Source organism: Nymphalis io, chromosome 22 (genome assembly GCF_905147045.1).
Source record: "Nymphalis io chromosome 22, ilAglIoxx1.1, whole genome shotgun sequence".
Taxonomy (NCBI): Eukaryota; Metazoa; Arthropoda; class Insecta; order Lepidoptera; family Nymphalidae; genus Nymphalis; species Nymphalis io.
This window is the reverse complement of record NC_065909.1, coordinates 9,119,682-9,143,272: the sequence shown is the minus strand read 5'-3', so window position 1 is coordinate 9,143,272 and position 23,591 is coordinate 9,119,682. Positions and strand designations below refer to the sequence as shown.

The following is a 23,591-nucleotide window of genomic DNA, read 5'->3' as shown; positions in this document are numbered from 1 at the left end:
CCTTGTACCTGTAGTTACACTGGCTCACTCACCCTTCAAACCGGAACACAATAATACCAAGTACTGCTGTTTTACGGTAGAATATCTGATGAGTGGGTGGTACCTACCCAGACGAGCTTGCACAAAGCCCTACTATCAGTAAAGGTTATCATCCGACACATGCAACCTACCTCACAATTTTCAATGATAACATACTGTTTCGATTAACTTACTGTAACAACTTCGCCATCACGCTTTTATAATTCAGTTTAATCTACACTTACATACAATTAATAGATAATTATGCACTTATGCGCCGAATTAGTTTGCGAGTCGACATCATCATTTATGGCCATACATGTTAAAGCAAAGTAACATTAACAAATTTTACATGATAACACACATAAAGGCATTTTCTAAAAATTTCAAACGTCCTTCACGTTTTTTTAAGGCTTAAACTTCCAAAAATCATCACCTTTATATAATTATTTACAAATAAAATAATATTTACTTACAAGCAATCATTATGTTAGGGTTTTTTTTAATTTTGACGAGCCGGTAGGCGTGGTTGGTGGATGCTTGCCTTTCGCGCCGCAGGTCGTGGATTCGATTCCCACCCAGGACAGACATTTATAATATAAACTGTTTGTCCTGCGTCTGGGTGTAATTATCTACATAAATACGTATTTACAAAAGAAAAGTAGTATATGTAGTATATCAGTTGTCTGGTTTCCATAGCACAAGCTCTGCTTAATTTGGGATCAGATGGCCGTGTGTGATTAATGTCCCAGGATATTATATTATATTAATATAAAGTTATTACCGTTTCAACTTCATCCGAAATCAGTAGTTACTATTTTTCTCAAATGAAATACTTAAATAAAAACTATTTCTATGACATGTACGGAAATCAGATATACGCGTGCTTTCTTATCATATATTCTTGTATGTCTAATAAGCCTTTATTAATGTTTTCCTAAAATTAAAATTGAATTAATTATAAGCAAAGTTAAAGGCGACCTTCAATCAATTCAAATATCTGAGTATTCCAATCATTTGAACCGCAACGTTGTAACTTATCCTATTAACGCGGTTACTATATTGCAACGCAGTACACACACCGAGCCGACCCGGCAACTTTCACTAATCCTAGTATTCATCGAATCCAGAACAAACGCGACAAATAAAAAACAAATTGTATGTACGTATTGTTTTGACAATCCGATTTAAATGAAACTCCATTTAGAGAACATTCTCTATTCGAAAATTTAATTTATTTGTTTTGTTATTGTCATTTTTTTATAATTATTATAATCATTATATTGGTCAATAGAATTTAAAAAAAGTTAAGTAACAGCCCGTGAATGTCCCACTGTTGGGCTCTCTCTTTTTCATAGTTTAGAGGTATACGGTCTGGCGATGTGAAAGTCGCAGATACGGTCCTGCTCATGTTTTACGCTTAAAAACCTCTGTAAATGTCCCACGGCTGGATAAAAGCTTCCTTGCCTTGCCACCATGCTGCTGAAATGTGGATTGGCGGATTAAGCACATTTGGCTGAAATTTATCTGACACATATACGTGTTTTATTTCACCACCAAACGCGAGATTAATAATTAAACAATAATTATATTTTGCTTAACATTAAAACTCAATGTTGCTTGCGCGGGTATGAATGCGACACCTTTGATTAAAATTCACGTGTTCTAACCACTGTGCCATCTCGGCTATTAACGTTTAAGACAATGAAAAACGTAGAAATTTCTCTTCAATATTAATTGCTAGCAGTCTTTTAATAATAAAAAATAACTGCTTTTATGCTCTAAATATCTGAAAAAATTTAAGATAGCGGTTGACTCAATAAAAGTTGAGACTGTTATTGCAGTATGCATGTTACTTGAAATCGTAAGCATTGAAAATTTATGGTTAATATGGACAGTCAATTTATATAAAGTATATGTATAGAAATTTATGATGATTTTATATAGAAGTGAAAATAAAACCCAATAATAATATATACGTAATAAAAATTAATTAGGATCAAGATGTTTTATTTTGATTGGCTAGACTAACGTAGTTATGGTTTCCGATATCGGCCACGGCGGCCAATCTCAAGAGATATTAGCCAACTGTGTAGGACATATTATAGTGCGCAAGTGTGTGCGCAAACATAGATGCACTCTATTCCCTCCCACTCATAATCAGATGAGTTGGCAAACCGACACGATAGAAAGAGTTTGGGAGCAAGACCAACGGTTTTACTTTCTTTCCGAGGCACGGGACATTGTTCTTCTTCTTCTTCGTCGTGACACTCTTGTCACAGCGGTCGTGGCCGCAATGTAGTTTTACGAATTGTTCGACGCAAATGTTATTCGCCTTACGAGCCTACACGGCCACGACGAGCCACGGGAGAGTACACTCTTCAAATTCCAGACTCCGGGCAGCTACAATAAAACTCGCGCGCACACACGCATACGCAGTCACGCACACACAAGCTTATAAATGACAGAAATTGCGAGAATTGGAATAAACGCTCTTTAAAGCTCACAAAGGCCACAAATAACTTTGTCGTCACAAAAACTTAGTTTGACATTTAACAGACGTATCTAATTTCACCATCAATTCGTACATACGTAAATACTTATCACTGTTATGACGTCATTTGCGATAGATTATTGTTCTCGCTTATCAATTCGTGGATCTCGGATGTCAAATAAATGCAACGAATGCATTCACAAATTAATAAAACTCCTAATACCAAATTGCCTCAATCATTAAAAACATAATATAAGGCGTAACTTGCAAAAGATAAATGAAAAAATGTTTTAAGAAACATATTGTAAATATTGGTAATATTATAAATAGATATTTTTTTACTCAATCACGCTCGAGGGAATCAAACAACTGTATGGATCCTGAATTTCAGCTTAGAATCCGATTATGTGTCGACAATTTTGTTCAAAGTTCCTTAACGAAAAAACAGGATAAATTTTTATTGATTCGTCCCGGAGTTTGAGCCCAGGAATTGGCCTCGACTCCGAAGTACCGAGATAATTCTACTAACAAATTGTCACTTTATCGCAATCGATTTGAAGCGTAATCGTTGCCGTTTATTCGTTTTCCTATTCTTTAATTTAATTATCGACTATTGATATAAAAGTTAACAGTTGAATTTGGTTTTGACATAACGGCATATATTAACATTATATCATAACATAGATTGTTCCAAGTTGGATTGAAATTGCATTGGGAACGTATCGTAATCCTAATAGATTAGTAGAATGAGCGCCTGACTAGTCAACTGCAAATATATATGTCAGAGATAATAAATTTAAGCGGGTATACGACTTCACTTATTAGAACAGCAACACCACACAACGTGATATATGTCATGTAGGTTGGTCGGTTGTCAGACGTCAAGTTGTGAAAATATAAGACGGGTATTTTATTATAATAATAATAATAACATCCTGGGACTTTTTTCACACACGGCCATCTGATTCCAAATTAAGCAGAGCTTGTGCCATGGAAACCAGACAACTGATATATTACATATACTACTTTTCTTTTGTAAATACATACTTATATAGATAATTACACCCAGACTCAGGACAAACAGACATGTTCATGCACACAAATGTCTGTCCTGGGTGGGAATCGAACCCACAACCTTCGGCGTGAAAGGCAAGTACCTACCAACCACGCCAAACGGCTCGTCAAATTATGCAGCTGGCTGATGTAAATATAAAATATAATGGTGTATCTCTCAGTAGCGCGTATGATCGTTTGTCGAGCGACCCCCTTGGTCTCTTGTTCTCTTGCTCTCAGGACAGCGCCAGCGCCGGACGTACGCACTGACTGATTTAATAAAATCAACATATCGGACGACAATGGCGGCCATTAAAATGGCAATCCATTAGAATCCGCGCCATATATTTTGCTTGTCAGTATTACTTTGTGCAAGCACGTTTGACACAAGGGCCAAGGTCGGTCGCATTGACGATATGAAGGATCGTAAATAATTCTTACAGCGCCAATGACGGTGGGCGGTGGCGACCAGCTACCAACGAGTAGCCTTTTGCCAGCCCGCTTAAATTTATAACAAAGTGTATTTCTTCAAAGTAAGTGAACCAAGTGTACTTAACCAGACTAGTCGCTTGTAAGCGATGATTCGAAACTCCGGCATGAGACCTCTGAAACTAATATTATAAATGCGAAAGTAACTCTGTCAGTGTTTTACGATATTTATATACGACTTTAATAAAATATGGAATGAAGTTTATTATTATTATTATTATTGCTTTATTTATCAAATAAAGTTTTTAATAATACCCAAAAATCCTAAGCCATTTATCAAAGTCCAATCTGAACTAATGTATACATCTGTCATAGTTATATCTATCAAACGTTATCGACTGTCAATGGTGTCTGCGGTTTTCATTTCATTTCAGCGAAATAATATTTGAGCGGTAATTAGTCGAACGATCAGTGATTTCAACTGTATGTCTGTATGTAGTGAGCAAGAATGCTCAATCACGTAAAGCACGAGATGAATTATAATTACAAATTAAGCACATGAAAATTCAGTGGTGCTTGCCCGGGTTTGAGCCCATGATCATCGGTTAAGATTCAAGCGTTCTTACCACTGGGCCTTTTTTCGTCTCGTCTTCTCGACTTTTTTTTGCTTGCTTGTTTCTTGCTCTCTACATGTCTTTATGTAGAAAGCAAGAATGTTCAATTATAGCTAATTCATTTATACTTATAAGCTCAATATAGTATATTGATATGTACAAACTAATAATTTAGTAATTTATAGAATGGTTATAATACAAAACGCTGTAATGCTCCGAGATTCTATTCAAATTGCCTATAAAATTATATTTTTAAACGTATGTCACTGGTATTGTTTCAGAGGGAGCTGAACGCGGTCGACTTTAAGGTGTCTGCGGATTTGAAGTTCGTCTTACTCATCTCAGACGTGAGACCGGGATGGAGACATGCTCGACTCGCGAGATATCACGTTTATGATGTCATCACAAGGTATTAAATATATATACACATCCGTATCCGTATCCGTAACAGCCTGTGAATGTCCCACTGCTGGGCTAAAGGCCTCCTCTCCTCTTTTTGAGGAGAAGGTTTGGAGCTTATTCCACCACGCTGCTCCAATGCGGGTTGGTGGAATATATATACACATAAATTGATGTAATTTATGATGGTGTAATTTCAAAATAACTGCCTCTTTTTATGTTTATATGGCTATTTCCGACTTACCAAAATCAGAACAAGCTTTTTTAATTTTTGTGCCTGTCTGTTCTTCCAGAAACAGCTAAAGATTACAAATTGAAATAACTGAATTATTATAAGAAGCATTTCAAGGTTCCGTTAAATCTTTATTTCATCGAAATCGGTTGTGTCTATCAAAAGTTATAATACGTATTTCTGTTGTTCTCTATACACATACATAATGACTTGTGCTGATTGATTCATCAACGCAAAGCCACAAGCCTACAACCACTAAACCACAGAGCTTAGAAACTTGAAATTTTAGCAGTTGATGCATTTTATGATGTAAACACCCACTAAGAAAGGATTTCTGGAAATTACACCCCTAAAGGGTTAAAATAAGGAATGAAAGATTACATGGGTAACCCGTCCTTTTTAAAGTTAGAGACATGAAATTTCATAAACAAGCTTCTAGTTAGAAATAAATAAATGTATGTTTCAGCGTTTTTGAAAATTTACCCCCTAAGAGGGTAAAATAGGGGTTGAAAGATAATAAAACTAATCACTGTTATTATTGATTGTCATTGTTGATTTGACATTCGAAAGATAAAAACACATGTTTATTAAAGTAATCAATGTCAGTTGTACCACTCAAATGGTACTCTCGAAGTTTTACCTCAACACGAGGCTCAATTCCCACAGATTTATTTTAGGATGCGCTCAAGGAGATATAGTTTTCATTCCAAGAATACTATCAATGAGAATATATCATTCGAATTTCAAATAAAACTAGTACTTTATATATCGCAACACAAGTTCAGTTAATTTTCGAGACGCGAACTTAGCCCGTTTCTTTGATATATTAATACCGATATAATAAGCAACACGTGTTCCTAATAGACAATTCCCTGGAACGCGATGTTGATATTAATTGTATTAACACAATAACTGACAGTGTTCAAAATCCCCTCAAATTGTCAAGTTCTAGAAAAGACCGTTTGAATGTACGATACGACATCAGTTCGACGCCTACCTTTTATATTAGTTACTAGTTTTCGCCCACAGTTTCGCTTGTAAGTAGTTCTTGGAAGTCCTTAGGATTCAAGCTTCATACCAAATTCCAACAAAATCGGTTCTGTAGTTTAGTCGTGAAAGCATAACAGACAAACAGAGTTACTTTCGCACTTATAACGTTAGTAAAGATATATAAAACCTAAGTAACCATTTCAATACAAGCCAAGACTGCTCTCTACCTCTCTAGACGTTCCTTCATTCCTAGAGATCGTGTTCCTGGTGGTGTACTCACTGGTGACTCATATGAATAATTTGTTTCCACCGGTTTCTCTCAGTGAGAAGATATAGAGATGGCCCAGTGGTAAGAACGCGTGAATCTTAACCGATGATCGTGGTTTCAAACCCGGGAAAGCACCACTGAATTTTCAGCTGCTTAATTTGTTATAATAATGCATTTCGTGCTTGATGGTGAAGGAAAACATCGTGAGGAAACCTGCATGTGTCTAATTTCACTGAAATTATGCTACACATGTGGCATAACTCCACCAACCCGCATTGGAGCAGCGTGGTGGAATAAGCTCCAAAAATCTTCTCCTCAAAAAGGGAGAGGAGGCCTTAGTCCAGCAGTGGGACATACATAGGCTTACACCGGTTTCTCTAAGTGGCCATCCTAGCTAGAATACAGAAATCACTTGACAAGCAACTCAGCCGGTCTGACCATCTAGTTGGGGCCTCTGGGGTTTTGCTTTGAATCGCTTATCACAAAAAGCTATTTTAGTAGCCAATACTACTCTAGTAGAAGCTTGAAGGTAAGTCAGTGACTGTCACAACATTTATACTGTTTCAACTGGATGGATGCCTGAACGCATAGATAACAACTGAAGAGTAACTTTTTATATAAAAGTTAAGAAAACAGAACCCCAAGAATGGCGGCTGGTTTTTTTTCGCCCAGGGGGTGATTATATATAGTATATATTTAGTTGAATGTAAATTATTCGTAAAGACAAATGTAAGATTTTAGGGCTCTAAGTCTATAGCTAACCAAACCCCTTAAACTGGAACACAACAACACTAAGTATGTTATGGAAGTAGTTGGGCGGTTGGTTATGTAATGAGTTAATGGTATCTACCAAGACAGGCACAAGTTCTACCGCCAAGATATATTGTGTCGTGCAATTAAGTTTTTAATAAATAAATAACATCGTAGCCATATAGTTCAAAATGTAAATAGACAAATCGAAAGGATTAATGTGAGGTATATAAATCAAAAGACCGGACAGTAACGTTCACTACACCATTAAAATCAGCATCCTTATCGTACGTTATCATTCGTTCGCATCGTTGATTCATTATGTAACATCACTAAAACTACTATATGCTTTTTTATATTGTGATTTGATCGAACGGTATTCAAAAACAGACAAAGTTCGTATCCGAATAATCAGGAAACGTGTATCAATATCACCATTGCCTAGCACTGTTTATCTGAATTCATTAACGACCTAGACAAAATCACAAAGAGATTGTCGAGTTCGTTTATAAAAATGTATGCAAATTATGTATACCGATTTTTTTTATAGAATAAGAAGGTGGACGAGCATATGGGCCACCTAATGGTAAGTGGTCACCAACGCCCATAGACATTGGCATTGTAAGATATGTTAACCGTCGCTTACATCTCCAATGCGCCACCAACCTTGGGAACTTAGATGTTACGTCCCTTGTGCCTGTAATTACACTGGCTCACTCACCCTTCAAACACAACAATACCAGATACTGCTGTTTTGGTAGAATGTCTGATGATTGTGTGGTACCTACCCAGACAAGCTTGCACAAAGCCCTACCACCAGTAAAAAAATTCGATTTATCACGTAATCAACAATCGACGTTGAATTGAATAATTAGACGAAAGCGAAGTTCGAAATTGCTTCGACAATTGACGAATGTAATTTGTCCCCCGATATCGTATCGATTAGTGCAAATACGCCGTCAGCGAGATTAAACTTCAACTACTTTATTTTGAGGCCGCCTTTGTCCGTTGCCATGGCAACCGTTGGAATGTAATTAGTTCTTGTAATCTTAGACGGAGTTAAAGTAACAAGATAATTTGATAGTGTGGTTTTCGAGTTTTGTCTGTGTTGAATGTTCGATTTGGTTAGGAAGTATATTGTCAAGGGTTTGCTTTGTGCTCGTTTGTTTGGGTGGATACAACCCGATTATCAATTTTTCAAGTCGTTTTTTTGGTAATTTTAATTGAAAATAAGATGAAATTATATCTAAACCCGGGAAAGTAAAGGTAGAAACCGAGAAGAACCGGCAAGAATCGCAGTAACAGTCATGTAAAACGTTATCATTACGATATATTTAAAAATGATGAATTTCGTATTTCTTTTACTTTTGTTTAATCGCCTATACCTTAATAAATTTATTCAATATACAGACACGATTTCTACAGCTTTATTATATATATAAAATAGATTATCAATGGTTTTAAAATATTTATTTATCGATTTAGTACTAACCTTTTGCCCTATTTATATTGGACTGAAAAAACAAAGCATAATTTAACTGTTCTATGTTCCATACAAAATAAATATTACCAAGATTTTCAATAACATATAATTCACTATCTTTGCAAATTCATCGATAGACAATCTTTATGATTTTAATAAACGAATAACATTATTTTGCTGAAAGCATAGTTAATAACAGTTTAACTTAGCACACACAAGTATAACTATATAATAGTAAAAACTAACAAAATTATATTTACAATAATATCAAAAAAGTGAGTAGTGTAAAAAGAAATAAACAGACAAAATATATACAAACAAAATCACTAATTAATGAAAAGTAACGCGCTTGGAAACATGTTCATACACATAAATAGACATACCGGCAGTCTATAGATACAACTATTGATTGAAATTCGAATTGTAACCGCAAGCTTTAGAGCTGAATCAAGTTCAGGTGAACATCTTACCAGTAGTGGCAATTGCTCTTAAAAGTTATTATTCCGTTAAATTCCAAAGGCATTCAAAGCCTTGAGCACAGACATTAGAAATTGATTCGCAAGCTAATTAATATTTGTTCCAAAAGAATTTAAAAGTGAATGCAAAAATTTAAATCTTGTTAAAAATTTTATATAAAAATAAAATGTAACATTTATAAATATATATATATATATATATATATATATATATATATATATATTTATATATAAGCACCAAAACCTTCTCCTCAAAAAGGGAGAGGAGGCCTTAGCCCAGCAGTGGGACATTCACAGGCTGTTACTGGTATTGGTATGGATTATTATTTTTTTGTTATCACGAGATAGATAACTCAAATCCTTTTATAAGTAAATAATATGTGTTATTTTAATATATATATATATATATATTAAAATTCAAAATTTTTACACTTAAATAACACAACGGTATGAATAGCCTAGCAATGTATCGGAAGTTCAATCCTGATCCCTTGTGCTATGCTAAGCTAGATAAGTGTTTAAATATATATATGATTATTATTAATTAAGTTAAAATAAGTATTCTAACTATTCATTCCAAATTAAATAGTAATGTTGTATTAACACAATAATTTATTTATCATCATCAGATCATTTTCAGTGTAAGGTCTTGTAACTGTTTATCAGTGTTGTTATTATTTCATTCTTTAGGAACAAAATCCCGATATCTCCAGTCGAAGAGGACAGAACAGCGCCGTTGCTGCAGTACGCGGAGTGGGCGCCAACTGGCTCAGGTCTGGTCTTCGTGTACGACAACGATATCTACTACAAGCCAAAGGTGCTGAAGACTCTTGTCTGCAGGATCACTAGTAATGGTGAGTAGATCAAAGTAAATGTTATTAAAGTTATTTTACGAAGCTTAATACATGGAATTAAAATATTTACGTGATTGCAATATGTGATCAATTTTACAACAGATCCTTGGAGATCCGACTCGTATGCCGTGACGGCAAACAGCAAGACGCTCTTCTATATCATCGATCGTCATTTAATTTTTTTATAATTTTATTAAATACATTTATACCAAAACGTATAACGTAATTTTGATGAACATTTATGAAGACAGGTTGTGAAGGGTTTTTATCGCAAATTAAATTCCACGTGAGCGAAGGCGCGGATTTAGCTAGTTAACTAAATTTCGTCACATTAATAATATTGTCAGTACGAAACATTCTAGGATAGATTACACAAAGTTACTCTCGTAATATTATTATAATTATATTGTGCAAACGTCAGATAGGAAGTTTAAATTTGATCCTCCATTTCGTTTAATTAAGATTTACACTTGACATAAAAGCTAATGCAATTAACAAAATTATAAACAAACTAAAATCCTTGAAAATAGTGGCTAGTTTAAAAGGTCTCGAGGTCCTGGGTTCCCAGGTCGGGTCAATAATAAAGTTATAGTTTTTCTGTCGATAAAACCTCAGTAGCAACCCGGAATCTCGCGATGTTTAAGCTCCCGTGCCGTGGAAAACACGAGAAGCCGTTGGCTTGCCACTAACTTTTCTGGTCTTGTCTAATCTCCGTGCCATCGGATTATGAGAATGAGGGAATAGAGAGCACTAGAGTTTGCACACACACTTGTGGTACTGTCTATGACGCGCCGGGCGATAAATCTCTCATAAGATTGGTCACTGTGGCCAAAATCGGCCCAGAAGACATATTATTTACTTATAAAAGGATTTGAGTTATCTATCTCGTGATAACAAAAAAATAATAATCCATACCAATACCAGTAACAGCCTGTGAATGTCTCACTGCTGGGCTAAGGCCTCCTCTCCCTTTTTGAGGAGAAGGTTTTGGTGCTTATATTTAAAAAGATTTATGATGTGATGTTAATAGACCTACCTACAACCTTCACATCGCAATTTTAATTTTTAATTTCATTAAAATCAGATAAATGAAAATCAGACGGCTTCATAAACAATAATTTGACGGGTGAAAAATGATATAATCTAACGAAATTCGAATTTTGATGATAGCTGACGCTTTCTCGGAAATCAATAAGGAAATTCGCTTCGCATTTTTAACGAGAAATTACAACTGAAAGCCCTTTAATTAATCTTAAAGGTTGGATAAAAAATACGAAAAATTACAGATGAGAAAATTCTTAGAAGACGGATAATTCTATTCTCAACTTGATATTTCACTGAATAGCTTTAGCTCTTTTGATCCGTTAATTTGAAATTGAATTTTGTAAACTTAACCTTTATGAATATTAAATGTAATTTTCGGCTTCAAATAATCGTTAGCGACATTGGACACTGTATATATTGTTTCTGTGTATATACCTAACGTTCTAATTAGTCAAGATGGCTCAGTGGCTAATATGCGTGAATATGAAGCGATATTTACGAGTTAATAGAATTTACGAGGTAATAAAAAGAATAAATAAATTTATTATTATTATTACATTAATCCTGAGTTATCGTCTCGAGCGGTGAACGAAAATATTGAGAAGAGAGAACATTTCTTGTCTTTATTGATTCCGAAATGCTAGTATGGCTATTCTGTAAGAACAAACTCGAAACTCAGCGCAGGAAACGGTCGTGAAATGTCAGAAAATGACATTGACCATAATAATCGTAACATTTCAAGAATACACACATGAAATTAGTATATCATTGTAAATCGGTTGTCAATATTTGAAGGGTGAGTAATGAAGTGAGTTTTTATAGAATATCACTGCTGATCAATTAACTAGATTTTCAGGCATGTTTTGTAGCAATTTCCATTTTTCGAGACACTAAATCTTAAACTAACCCCTTTAAAATGAATATACAGATTACAAAACGTATTATCTGAACCGGCGAGTTTTCCAACCAGACAAATGGCATCTATACTGACAAAACTGAGATTAGCATTATGTACATCTATTTAGATTTTTATCTGTTTCGGGTTTCGGTATATAAATAAAATATATAATAATATGTTATTTATTTTAACAGCAGCGTTATATATAATACCTTTATATTATTGAGTGTTCGTTCAGCCAGCTGTTTACATTTCACCCCCGTGCGTCACAAAGGCAATCTTGCGTTAAATCAGCAGCCAATATATGTAACGCGTTTATCTTTCTAAACTTTGTGTTCCAACAATGGGGGACGTTGGAAAGAGGTCCATATCTGATTACGTCGAGGTTCCAATTCTAAGGTATAACATGAAAATTTCTAAAGGTAGCTTGGGTTTGAGAATATATAAGGATTGCTTAAAATTGTTCTTTATAGTGAAGAAAATAATGACTTTTTTGAAAGTCGTAAACGAAAACAAATAAAGTTTGCTTAAAATTTATATTTTATCGTACTGTCAGCAGCACTGTCAACAGTACTGTCACCAGCAGTAACTAACAATTAAAGTAAATTAAAAGCTTGTATAATTGAGAAAACATTTAAATATAAACTTTTTTTTATTTATGTCAAGCAAAGCCAGTTGCGTTTGCGTCAATTAATATTTCAATTAAGTTGCATTACTTATTCACACATACTAAAAGGCGAATGTTAACATCCTTGTAATAAAAAAACGTTAACAGTGACCGTAAATACACAAATAGTTAATCAATACATGAACATTTTATTTATAAAATTTAACGGGACATTGATAGCGCTATAGCGCTATATATATATACTTTTAGGTTCTTAGTTAAACATTCATTTCTCTCTTTCTACCATTATTGATTTGATATTCGAAAGAAAAAGAAACAGCATTGCTTAACCAATCACCCACTTAGCTAAGTATATAAATAATACCGTAACATTTTATCGGAACTGTATTGAACTATAAATATTGTCTTATAACAAAAAGTGGTGATAGAGAGAGAAGATAGCCACAAAAAACATCTTCCTTTTATCTTAATCACGTGACAGCGTTAGATCGAGTCCTGAGTCACGTTATAGGATACCCTTTTTTCTTTGAAATTGACTTTCAGGAAATTGACAAAAACTCTTATCTTAATAGTGCTGATAATCCTTGCCACTATAACAACACTATGTACAGTACAGTACAGTAACAGCCTGTTAATCTCCCACTACTGGGCTAAGGCCTCCTCTCCCTTTTTGAGGAGAAGGTTTAAACCTTATTCCACCACGCTGCTCCAATGCGGGTTGGTAGAATACACATGTGGCAGAATTTCAATGAAATTAGACACATGCAGGTTTCCTTACGATGTTTTCCTTCACCGTCAAGCACGAGATGAAGTATAATCACAAATTAAGCATATGAATATTCAGTGGTGCTTGCCCGGATTTGAACCCACGATCATCGGTTAAGATTCACGCGTTCTTACCAAATATTTAGTATGAATACTATATTATACGCAAGGTTTTACCTGCTTTAAACGTTACTACTCGGCTCCTGTGGATCGTTGCGTGATGTTATATGTTATTTAACATTTCTCAATATATGACGTAAAAATATATTTAAAAATTGAACTGGTAAATCGTGAAATTAGCGCACTCAAACTGATAAACTAAATACTCTTCAGCATAATACTATTTGTACAGATAAATATAAGATTTGAAATAAAATTAAAATAATTTCCAGGCATCCCCGGAGTGATCTTCAACGGTGTACCGGATTTCTTATATGAATCAGAAGTGTTAAGACTGGATCGAGCGCTTTGGTTCAGCCCAGACGGCCAAACCCTAATGTATGTTACGTACAACGACAGTCTCGTACAGCAGCACAAATACCCCTGGTATGGGTTGGACCAGCAAGAACCGCCAGCTTACCCAACTATCAGGACCTTGAGATATCCAAAGGTAATAAAAAGATTTTTGTTTATATATGTGTGTAAACTTTTAATCATTTTATTTAATACATGCATTTTTGAAATGTATTTCATTATTTATTTGATTTAATTTTTGTCCAAAACTTTTTGGATTTTTTGATTTATAAATATATTTTTTATTATATCTAGAGCGTATTTTTAATTACTGACATTTAAAAAGAAACTATCAAAACTGGAGTAATTTTGACCGATTCCGAGATAAAAGTAAATAAAGTAAGTAAAGCGTACTTTCACTAAAAAGGATGTATATTTCCATTTTAGTCGAAACTCACAAATTCTAATCCTGGCAAACACCAAAGATCTTTAATAAAAACACCATCACGTTCTCGGCGGTGAAGGAAAACATGTGTATCTACTAATCCCGAAGCCGAAAAATATAATAATTCTACAACTATTCAATTTACTTATACAAAAAATAGAGCGATACCGAGTCGCCTGACGTTTCCACCAGGATGACTTATTCGTTTATTACTCAAACGAAAATGTTCTGTTATCGGGGCGAAACGTGAGTCGAATGTATTAAGGATGAACTAGAATGATATGAGGTTCTGGAGGACGTTTTTTTTGTTCTTTACGAAGGTAGATGGTTTGTACATGATAGGCTTATCTCTTAGATTATATTTTTCTTTCGCTAGTCTATTCATCTCCTTGAAAAGAATTCGTAAATCTTCACCGAATATTCTGGATTTAAATCTAGGTAAGCATACATTTCATAAGATATTGTGTCTATTGTACATCTCGTGCTCAACGGAACGAAACATTTTGAGAAACGCATCGATGGAGCGGCGTGATGGAATACGTCCCAAACCTTCTTAAGAGGAGCCTTGGCCAGCTGGACATTGATGGGCTTTTTTTGCAAGTCACCATTTCATCATCATCATCATATCAGCCGAAAGACGTCCACTGCTGGACAAAGGGCTCCCCCAAGGAGTTCCATTTATTCATCAATTCCATTCCAACACCATTTATTCATCAATAAATTAAACACTCCGATCTATTTAATGGATCATTATTAATTTACTGTATATTAATTTTTCAGATGAACACAAACAATCCGGTAGTGACCCTGTACGTCGTCAGCATCAAAACGCCAAAATTTCTATTCCCGCACGCCATACAGTTTAACTCACCAGTTGACAGCAGTATGTACTTTTTGGATTGGTATCTTATTTACAAATCTCATTTCTGAATCAAGGTCTAATTTGTGTGCAGCGTAAACATGTAACGTATGAGGGTGAGGCATGTAAAGTTTCTGATGCAAAAGTTTCACCTTGTATCCCATGTACTGAATTGCACGCGTTTTTTTTATATTTTTATACATCTATTGTATTATTATTTTATAATATTAATTATATTTTTTTTCTTGCAATAATTTTTTTTCCAAACACACGGAGCATCTAGTCTTTTATATCTCACTTTATCTTACATCGCAATTCTGTTCCAGGTTGGTACGTGCGCTGGTCGAGCTGGATATCGGAGCGCCAGATAGCCGTCCTGCTACTCAATCGACCGCAGAACGTTTCGATCATCAGCATTTGTAACGCAGTTCAATATAATTGCCAAGATGTAAGTAACGACCACTTGAATATGAGCATTGTCTTCCAATCAATCAATCAATCAATCAATCAATTTAACATTTTAGTGATTAGAACACGTGAATCTTAACAGAAGATTTCAAGTTCAAATCCGGATAAAAATCACTGAGTTTCCATCTTATTTGTGTTTATAAAATATCTGGTGAAGGAAAATATCGTGAGGAAACCTGCGTGTTGAGTCGTGAGATAAAATTCGGCAACGCCACTAAATAAACTACCACCAAAGTTCATTTTTACTTTACGCTTTTACCCATATCAGTGTATATAACTTCTTGAGTGAGTAACTCTGTTACTGTCTCTATTTGTCATATATATCTTCATTTATTCAAATTCGAACTTCTTTGTTAAATAAAATTACATTTTCTTTTAATAAAATAAACAAAAACTTAAGATAAAATTAATGAATCTTCTCGACGTCGCGGAAATAAATCAAATGAAGCGGTCGCGAGGTCGTAGTCGTCTTGTTTTATTTTCCACTTCACTAGATGGCAAATTTCCCTTCAGGTTCCTTGTTTTATCTACTTAAGTAATGCTCGGTACTCGTATTATAAATAAACTTTTAAAACATTATTGTTTAATCACGAATAAACTTTTATTACAATATAGCAAAATGTTTGCCTTAAGAGATATATTGTAGAATATCGTTATTTTCATGTTTATAGATTGATCTTTACGATAAGAAATAAATAGGAAAATATTAAAAATTTACATTTTGCTCTAATATTTTCGGAGAATTTGTATCAGCTAATAGTTTTAATAGTCGAGATGGCCCAGTGGTAAGAACGCGTGAATCTTAACCGATGAACGTGGGTTCAAACCCGGGCAAGCACCTCTGAATTTTCATGTGCTTAATTTCTGTTTATAATTCATCTCGTGCTTTTCGGTGAAGGAAAACATCGTGAGGAAACCTGCATGTGTCTAATTTCATCGAAATTCTGCCACATGTGTATTCCACCAACCCGCATTGGAGCAGCGTGGTGGAATAAGCTCCAAACCTTCTCCACAAATAGGGAGAGGAGGCCTTAGCCCAGCAGTGGGACATTTACAGGCTGTTACTATACTATAATAGTTTTTTAGCAATTCTGAACACATTAGACAAGTTCTTGCCGCAAAATGATGTCCTGTTGGCCGATTTTGGACACAAATTCTTGAAAGAAACAAACGATAATGATAATAAAAAATAATATCCTAGGATATTATTCACCCAAGGCCATCTGATCCCAAACTAAGCAGAGCTTGTACTATGGAAACCAGACAACTAATATACTACATATACTACTTTTCTTTTGTAAATACATTCATTATATAAATAATTACACCCAGACTCAGGACAAACTGACATGTTCATGCACACAAATGTCTTTCCTGAGTGGAAATCGAACCCACAACCTTCGGCTTGAAAGGTAAGCCTAAATCTACCAACCACGCTAACCGGCCTGTCATAACTTTTTTACCCGAACTGAGATATCTTATAAGCTTGCTTAGCTCACTAGGGGACGAACGAAACAGTCTTACGACAAAGGCTTTCCAATCAAATGAAAATATTAAAACTTATCTTTTCGGTCTGATCACTTTTGACGGTAGCAAGTGTTAAATATTAACCATGTATTACAATCTACTTTTCTAGATCTACCGAGATGAATCAGACGGCACGCGCTGGTCAGGTTTAGGATCTGATCCAGTTGAAGAAGACTGCGGGTGGTGTGGGGGAGGCGCTCTAGTAGGCGGAAAGAGTGGAGTATTCACAACTGCCCCTATAACTGATCAAGGTGGTATTTGGAGGCACGCTGTTCATCTAACCCAGGATACGCGGACCACTATCACTCAAGGGAGCTTCGAAATCACACAATTAGTTGGTTGGGACGAGAGAAGAAGGCTACTGTAAGTAAAGAAATTTTTATTTTAATTTCATAATTCGGACCCTTCTATGTTAAAAATCTACTTAATTCTTGAGCCACATGACATTGTTTTTTTTTTTTGTTTATTCGCAGAAAAAAATTTAAACTTAAGAAAAAGATAGAGAGATTTTTATTATTTCAATTATTTTCTGGATTAAAAGTTATCCCGGCGAGGTTTTAGACCCGTTCTTATATCGGCATTTTTACTAGCGGCCTTTGTATAGTTTGTACCACCCGTAAGGGTCTAAATACGAATACTTCACAGTGCTTATCATAGTTAAGGTTGAAAGCAGTGTCTTATACTTCTTACATTGCTAGTGTATAAGCTTCGAAGGTTTTTGCTCGTCTGCATACCGAAAGAAAAGGTTGCAATAAACTTGTATTAGAAGTTCTACATATATCATTGTTTAGGTACGTAATCGGAACAGCTCCAGAAAAAGCTGGTGAGAGACACGTGTACCGAGTGTCGGTGCCCGTGGACGGCTGGCCACCACCACCATTCTGTCTCACTTGCCCCGGCAACGTACCAGATAGCACCGTCGAACCTAGCACAGAAGAACTGGTCAGTGTATAGTTCCAAATTAATTTTAAATAATGATCAGATATTTTACTTTTTTATACAATTTGCAACCGAAAACGGAAAGTAATGGCAAACATATCAATCGCGTGCAATTTATTTTTTAAAGATATTGAAAGAAATATAAGGTCAAGGAAAAATTGTGTAATAATATCTTATACTATTTTCAGGAGTACGACAACGCGACATCTGCGTTGCCCGCGTGGCCGACGTCGACGGTGCTGCCGCATGTCGCTGATGAGAATGATTCCTTACCGACAGTATGTCTGTACAATCGCGTCATGTTCAGCAAGAATTTCTCGTATTTTGTTCAGGTAATAAATATGCTCACTCGAAATAAAAAAGTGACAACCATACAACCGACTACCGATAAGCGCGGCACTGTCTCTACACTACCGGACATGCTACAGGAGTGCCTGGGCCCGGGCGCGCCGGCCACGTTCGTGTGCGCGGCGGGCGGCGCGCGGCGCGCGGTGCTGTGGGACGGCGCGCCGCTGCGCAGTCAGTTCGCCGCGCTCGCCGCGCCGCAGTCCAAGGTCTTCAGAGTCGAGGTAATCGACAATTTCTAATACAATATGTAAATAAGCTTTTTGGTTTCTTGATATCTAGTTGTTTATGGTGTATATATGTATATTTAATTTTAAGATCCCTGTAAATTGTTCATGCTGAGAGCGCTTAAGGCTCGCTTACGATTATTTTTAGCATAAAAAAATAATACAAAGATATTTATTTTCGTCTGGGAGTTTTTACCTCGATCCTTTTACTTTAGAAGTTATGTTTATTTGGAAGTTTTATTTCAATCTGTATATTGTATGCTGCATACATGAATTCTAAAAAAAGAAGCAAAGCTATCCTCTTTTAAATACTACATACTGTCATCCTAAAAATTAAAAATAATCCGTTAATCTTCTGATAATATTGTAGTTCAAAGATTATATAATCTTGAATGATCTTGTATTGTAAAATAATTTTAATCTTAACACACACAGGTGCAAGCGCACAGAGAGGCTCGCGTCCGTCTCTTACTGCCGCCCGGACTGAAGGAGACTGACGACCTGCCGCTGCCATTAGTTTTACACGTGTGAGTGTAAGCAATTATGTTACACAAAACAAAAACATAATAATCATTTAAATATAGATATGTTAAAAATTCGTAGAATTTATTTATAAAAAACAAATGTATTTGTCGATAGAAAATGAACAAATCGTACGTTATACGCGAACATAGTTTTCTATGTTAAAAAAGTTTTAAAACGTTTTTGACATTATGTTGGAACAAAAGTAATGATCGACTTCGGATTAAAAACTCCATAGATTTTTTTCATATACATAAAGGTGCATCATTTCAGAGCGTTTTTTATTTGTTGTTTTCAAAAAACGACATTTAAGGTTAAGATCTGGCTTTAATATTGAAAACATGTATTAACAAGTATACATAGTAATGGAAACGTTATATACGTATAGTCCCCGTCAATAAATATTGCACATCGACCTTTGAAGAGATCAACATGATACAAAAATGATCTTTCTATTTTATTTTTCTATAATCTTATATATAGGCTAGGCTTATAGAGAAAATTGGTGTATTTTATTCAATTACGCAGAAACTCTAACCCAGAAAAACTGGTGGTAGGGCTTTGTGCTCTGGTGGTAGGGCTTTGTGCAAGCTCGTCTGGGTAGGTACCACCCACTCATCAGATATTCTACCGCAAAATAGCAATACTTGATATTGTTGTGTTCCGGTTTGAAGGGTGAGTGAGCCAGTGTAATTACAGGCACAAGGGACATAAAATCTTAGTTCCCAAGGTTGGTGGCGCATTGGATATGTAAGCGATGGTTGACATTTCTTACAATGCCAATGTCTCAGAGCGTTGGTGACCACTTACCATCAGGTGGCCCATATGCTCGTCCGCCTTCCTATTCTATAAAAAAAAAAAAAAGTCATAATTGTTTTAACAACTTAAAGATGGACTGTTAGTGTTTCGTGCGACAGAGACAACGCTCTACGAAGCCGAAATCAGTCGATTGTCTCTTTTCAATGGTCGATGTTGACGGGTCTTTTAAATGTTAAACAATCTGTCTTTTAAATGTTAAACAATTCCGACCTTACTTATAAACGTTGCTTAGCGACTATTTAATTGAACACTGATTTCGCTCTTTCTGTCATCGTTGATTGGACATTTGAAAGAAGAAGACACACCGTTATTTAAATATCACCCTCTAAATAAAAAGGAAAGTTTATAAGGAAGGCCATTAGTTTCATAAATAAAATAAAATCGAAGAACTAAACAAATGAATGGGTAAATTTGTAGAAATTTCTCTGGTGCCATGACACCCAGACGGCTGATATATTCAACAATCAGTAATCAATCAATACGTAATATTAGTTGTACTAGTTATTAGTGGAAACTTGATTGGTTTAGGTGTTATTTTATTGTTATTTATTAATTCTATGTTGATGTACTGTTTTTCCCAGAAAAATAAAATAAATAATTAAAAAAAAAACTGTAACTAAAGAAAATCATCATACTACATAGCAATATACAATTGACATACTAAATATATAGCAATATTCAAAATCATCAATTTATACATTTAGATCAGCAGAACCAGGCGGACAGCTTGTGACTGAACGATGGCGCCCAGACTGGGGCTGGTACTTAGCTACAGCTAGGAATTTCATAGTTGCTGAAATTGATGCAAGAGGATCTGGGGGGCAGGTAACTATTTGTGATAGAACTCTGTGCTAACTCCCATGTCTGTCCGTCGCAGCCTATTTGCTTTCACAACGAATTAGACTAGATTAGATAAAAGTATTTGTTTCTTATATCCTTGTATTACATCATCACCATATGGAATAATATAGAATAATTGTTTCAGGGCGAAGAGCTCAGAACAGAAATATACCAGAGATTACTGTCGGTTGATGTCGAAGACCAAATAGCAGTTTTGTCGTGAGTGTGCTAGAACTTAAACGAATTCTTCTCAACTTCACTTTTCAGACTTTTTATTAATTTGTCTAATCTTAAATTATATAATATTCTGAATTCTATAAAGGTATCTCCGAGACAATTTGAAAATGGTGGACGGCGCCCGCGTGGGCGCGTGGGGCCGCGGGCTGGGCGCGGGCGCCGTGCTGGCGCTGGCGGCCGGCGACGCGCGCAACCTCACGCGCTGTCTGGCACTGCTGGCGCCGCTCGCCGACCTGCGACATCATAGTGAGTCGCCTTGAGCCATCTACGATTGAGCAGAAACAGCCTAGAGGGTAGGACGTTCGTAATTAGTGATAACGGTCGCAAATCCGGCCAAGCATGAATTTACATGACGTGCATAATTAAAGATCTGCCACATGTATATCCACCGACCCGGCAGTCGAGACACGTGGGGGAGGAAGTACGAAAGTTTCTCCGGAGAGAGACATCTGTCCACCTGGGGCACACGAACGTGCCGGGACATGCTTTTCCTTCAATAAAAAACCAACACCTTGCCTAAGTATTTAGGTGATTGCGTACGCAATACACGTGAGGGTCACCACTTTGGGGAGCATCTATTTGTTAGATAAATAAAAGACAGGCACGGTATTAGGTGGGTGTATCCTAATTGTAAGTGTTAACGATGGCTCGCAATACGGTAACGACGTCCCGTCCCTCGCAGACTCGTACTGGACGGAGCGGTACAGCGGCGCGGGCGGCGGCGGCGCGGCGCTGGCGGTGTGGCGGCGCGCGGGCAACCTGCCGCCGCGCCGCGTGCTGCTGGCGCACGCCACGGCCGACCTGCGCGCGCCGCCGCCGCACGCGCTCGCGCTCGCGCGCGCGCTCATCCGCGCGCAGGCGCTCTACACGCACCAGGTGACACGCACTCGCTTTATATAAACGGACCCGGGTCCGGATATTTTAATAGTCTTGGTGCGCGATTGGATCCCGAATTTATAAATACTTTCGTTACGATCGTTAAATATATGCGTATCAAAATCTGCACTTTATCAAAATTTAATATTTAATGTAATTGCAATTCCGTCATTTTTTCGGATTTCGAATATTCGATCGATTCTGACCATTGATAGTTACAGGTTTGAAACCTGTAACTTTTCGTTTATATAATCTTTTATCTCGGTATGTCTCTGTAAAGACTGTTCATTGGTGCTATTTGATAGAATATTTACTTTAGTTATGGATATAATGTCCTTCTTTAATAGTTAGTTCATTAAACTAATGACGTGTTTAAGGTCTATCCTGACGAGGGCCACAATTTCGAGCGATCTTTACTCCACGTTCATAAAACAATGGAACAATTCTTCGACGAATGCTTCGGACCAGTAGAGGTGGCGGACTGGGACGCGGGTGGAGTGGGAGGACTCTTCCCTTTCCGTGACTAGTGGAATGAGGAGGGGTAGAGAAACCCCTTGAAGAACATAGATTGACACATAAAAGCGGTCACCGGCGTAAAAAAAAATACTTAGGAACTAATAAAACTCGAAAGTGCTTATCATATTTTAATAAACTGTTTGAAATTAGAATATCCAAATATAAAAAAAAAAAACTGAAAAAATTTAAAAATGTAACTTAGTTCAAGTGACAGCAATAAAACCTTTTCGCGCCAGAAACGTTTGGAAACGTTAAATAAAGCAACATTGCACTTAACCTACACGTTGCACTTAATAAATCTAAATAGACATCAAACATTTATATCGAAATGCTTTCAACAAATAAAACTACACACTACTTTAATAACAAAATAAAACTGTTTATAAAAATAACGGTGTTGCTATATTACGCAATTGAAAATTAATCGATTAGAATTGGAATTGTAAATTAAAGCTTATGTGAGTCGATATTTGAAATTTAAAAAAATTACAAGAAAATTTCTAAATGGTTCGAAATAAATAATTATAAATATCAAAATTAGGTTATATGTTATCATTGTGATGGAATATATATAACCACTAATTATAAACATACATAATAATATAAACTAAATCCACAATTAGTTGATTTATGTGTTAGAACGAACGTGTACTTATTGTTATCCGTTTATCTATATATTAATTCTTTATCAAGTTTTATTAGACATCAATTAATATATAACAATAATAACAATATCATAACATTTTACCTGTTAACAGAATTAATATTAGAAAAGACCATTAAACTAATTTATTAGATAACATTAATTATCGATGGATATTTAAAAATTAAGCTTACATCGATTTATACTGCCATTACGGAAGTATCAAACTTTTTATTTCGTAATTTTGTCGTGCGGTAACTTTGAAAAAATTACGTTCATAAAATTAAATATAATAAAAAAATAAACAGTACAGATTATCGTACCAAGTTTACCAAATATATTCCATAAAGAAGATGTAGATTATTTAAATTGATATAATGGTGCATTTTTGAAAGAATTCAATAAAAGAATTCGATATTTTAGCCTAAATACATTTTTCTAGGTAGTTGAAATTAGACAAAAAGATATAAATACAAAATG

The 23,591-nt window shown here is 35.6% G+C and overlaps 1 protein-coding gene across 1 annotated transcript in view; it reads left to right on the top strand.

Moving 5' to 3' along the window:
- The window catches only part of LOC126777159 (inactive dipeptidyl peptidase 10), a 184,045-nt gene extending 161,541 nt beyond the window's left edge, over positions 1–22,504 (top strand). Inside the window, exons 4-18 of the mRNA XM_050500092.1 lie at positions 4,890–5,017; positions 9,897–10,060; positions 13,788–14,005; positions 15,074–15,176; positions 15,479–15,600; positions 17,257–17,510; positions 17,939–18,089; positions 18,275–18,418; positions 18,515–18,655; positions 19,094–19,185; positions 20,704–20,824; positions 20,985–21,058; positions 21,162–21,322; positions 21,759–21,952; positions 22,330–22,504. Of these exons, the coding sequence (XP_050356049.1) occupies positions 4,890–5,017; positions 9,897–10,060; positions 13,788–14,005; positions 15,074–15,176; positions 15,479–15,600; positions 17,257–17,510; positions 17,939–18,089; positions 18,275–18,418; positions 18,515–18,655; positions 19,094–19,185; positions 20,704–20,824; positions 20,985–21,058; positions 21,162–21,322; positions 21,759–21,952; positions 22,330–22,479 (2,217 nt within the window). The 3' untranslated portion in view covers positions 22,480–22,504. The remainder of the gene's footprint in view (positions 1–4,889; positions 5,018–9,896; positions 10,061–13,787; positions 14,006–15,073; positions 15,177–15,478; positions 15,601–17,256; positions 17,511–17,938; positions 18,090–18,274; positions 18,419–18,514; positions 18,656–19,093; positions 19,186–20,703; positions 20,825–20,984; positions 21,059–21,161; positions 21,323–21,758; positions 21,953–22,329) is intronic.
- The last annotated feature ends 1,087 nt before the right edge of the window (positions 22,505–23,591 follow it).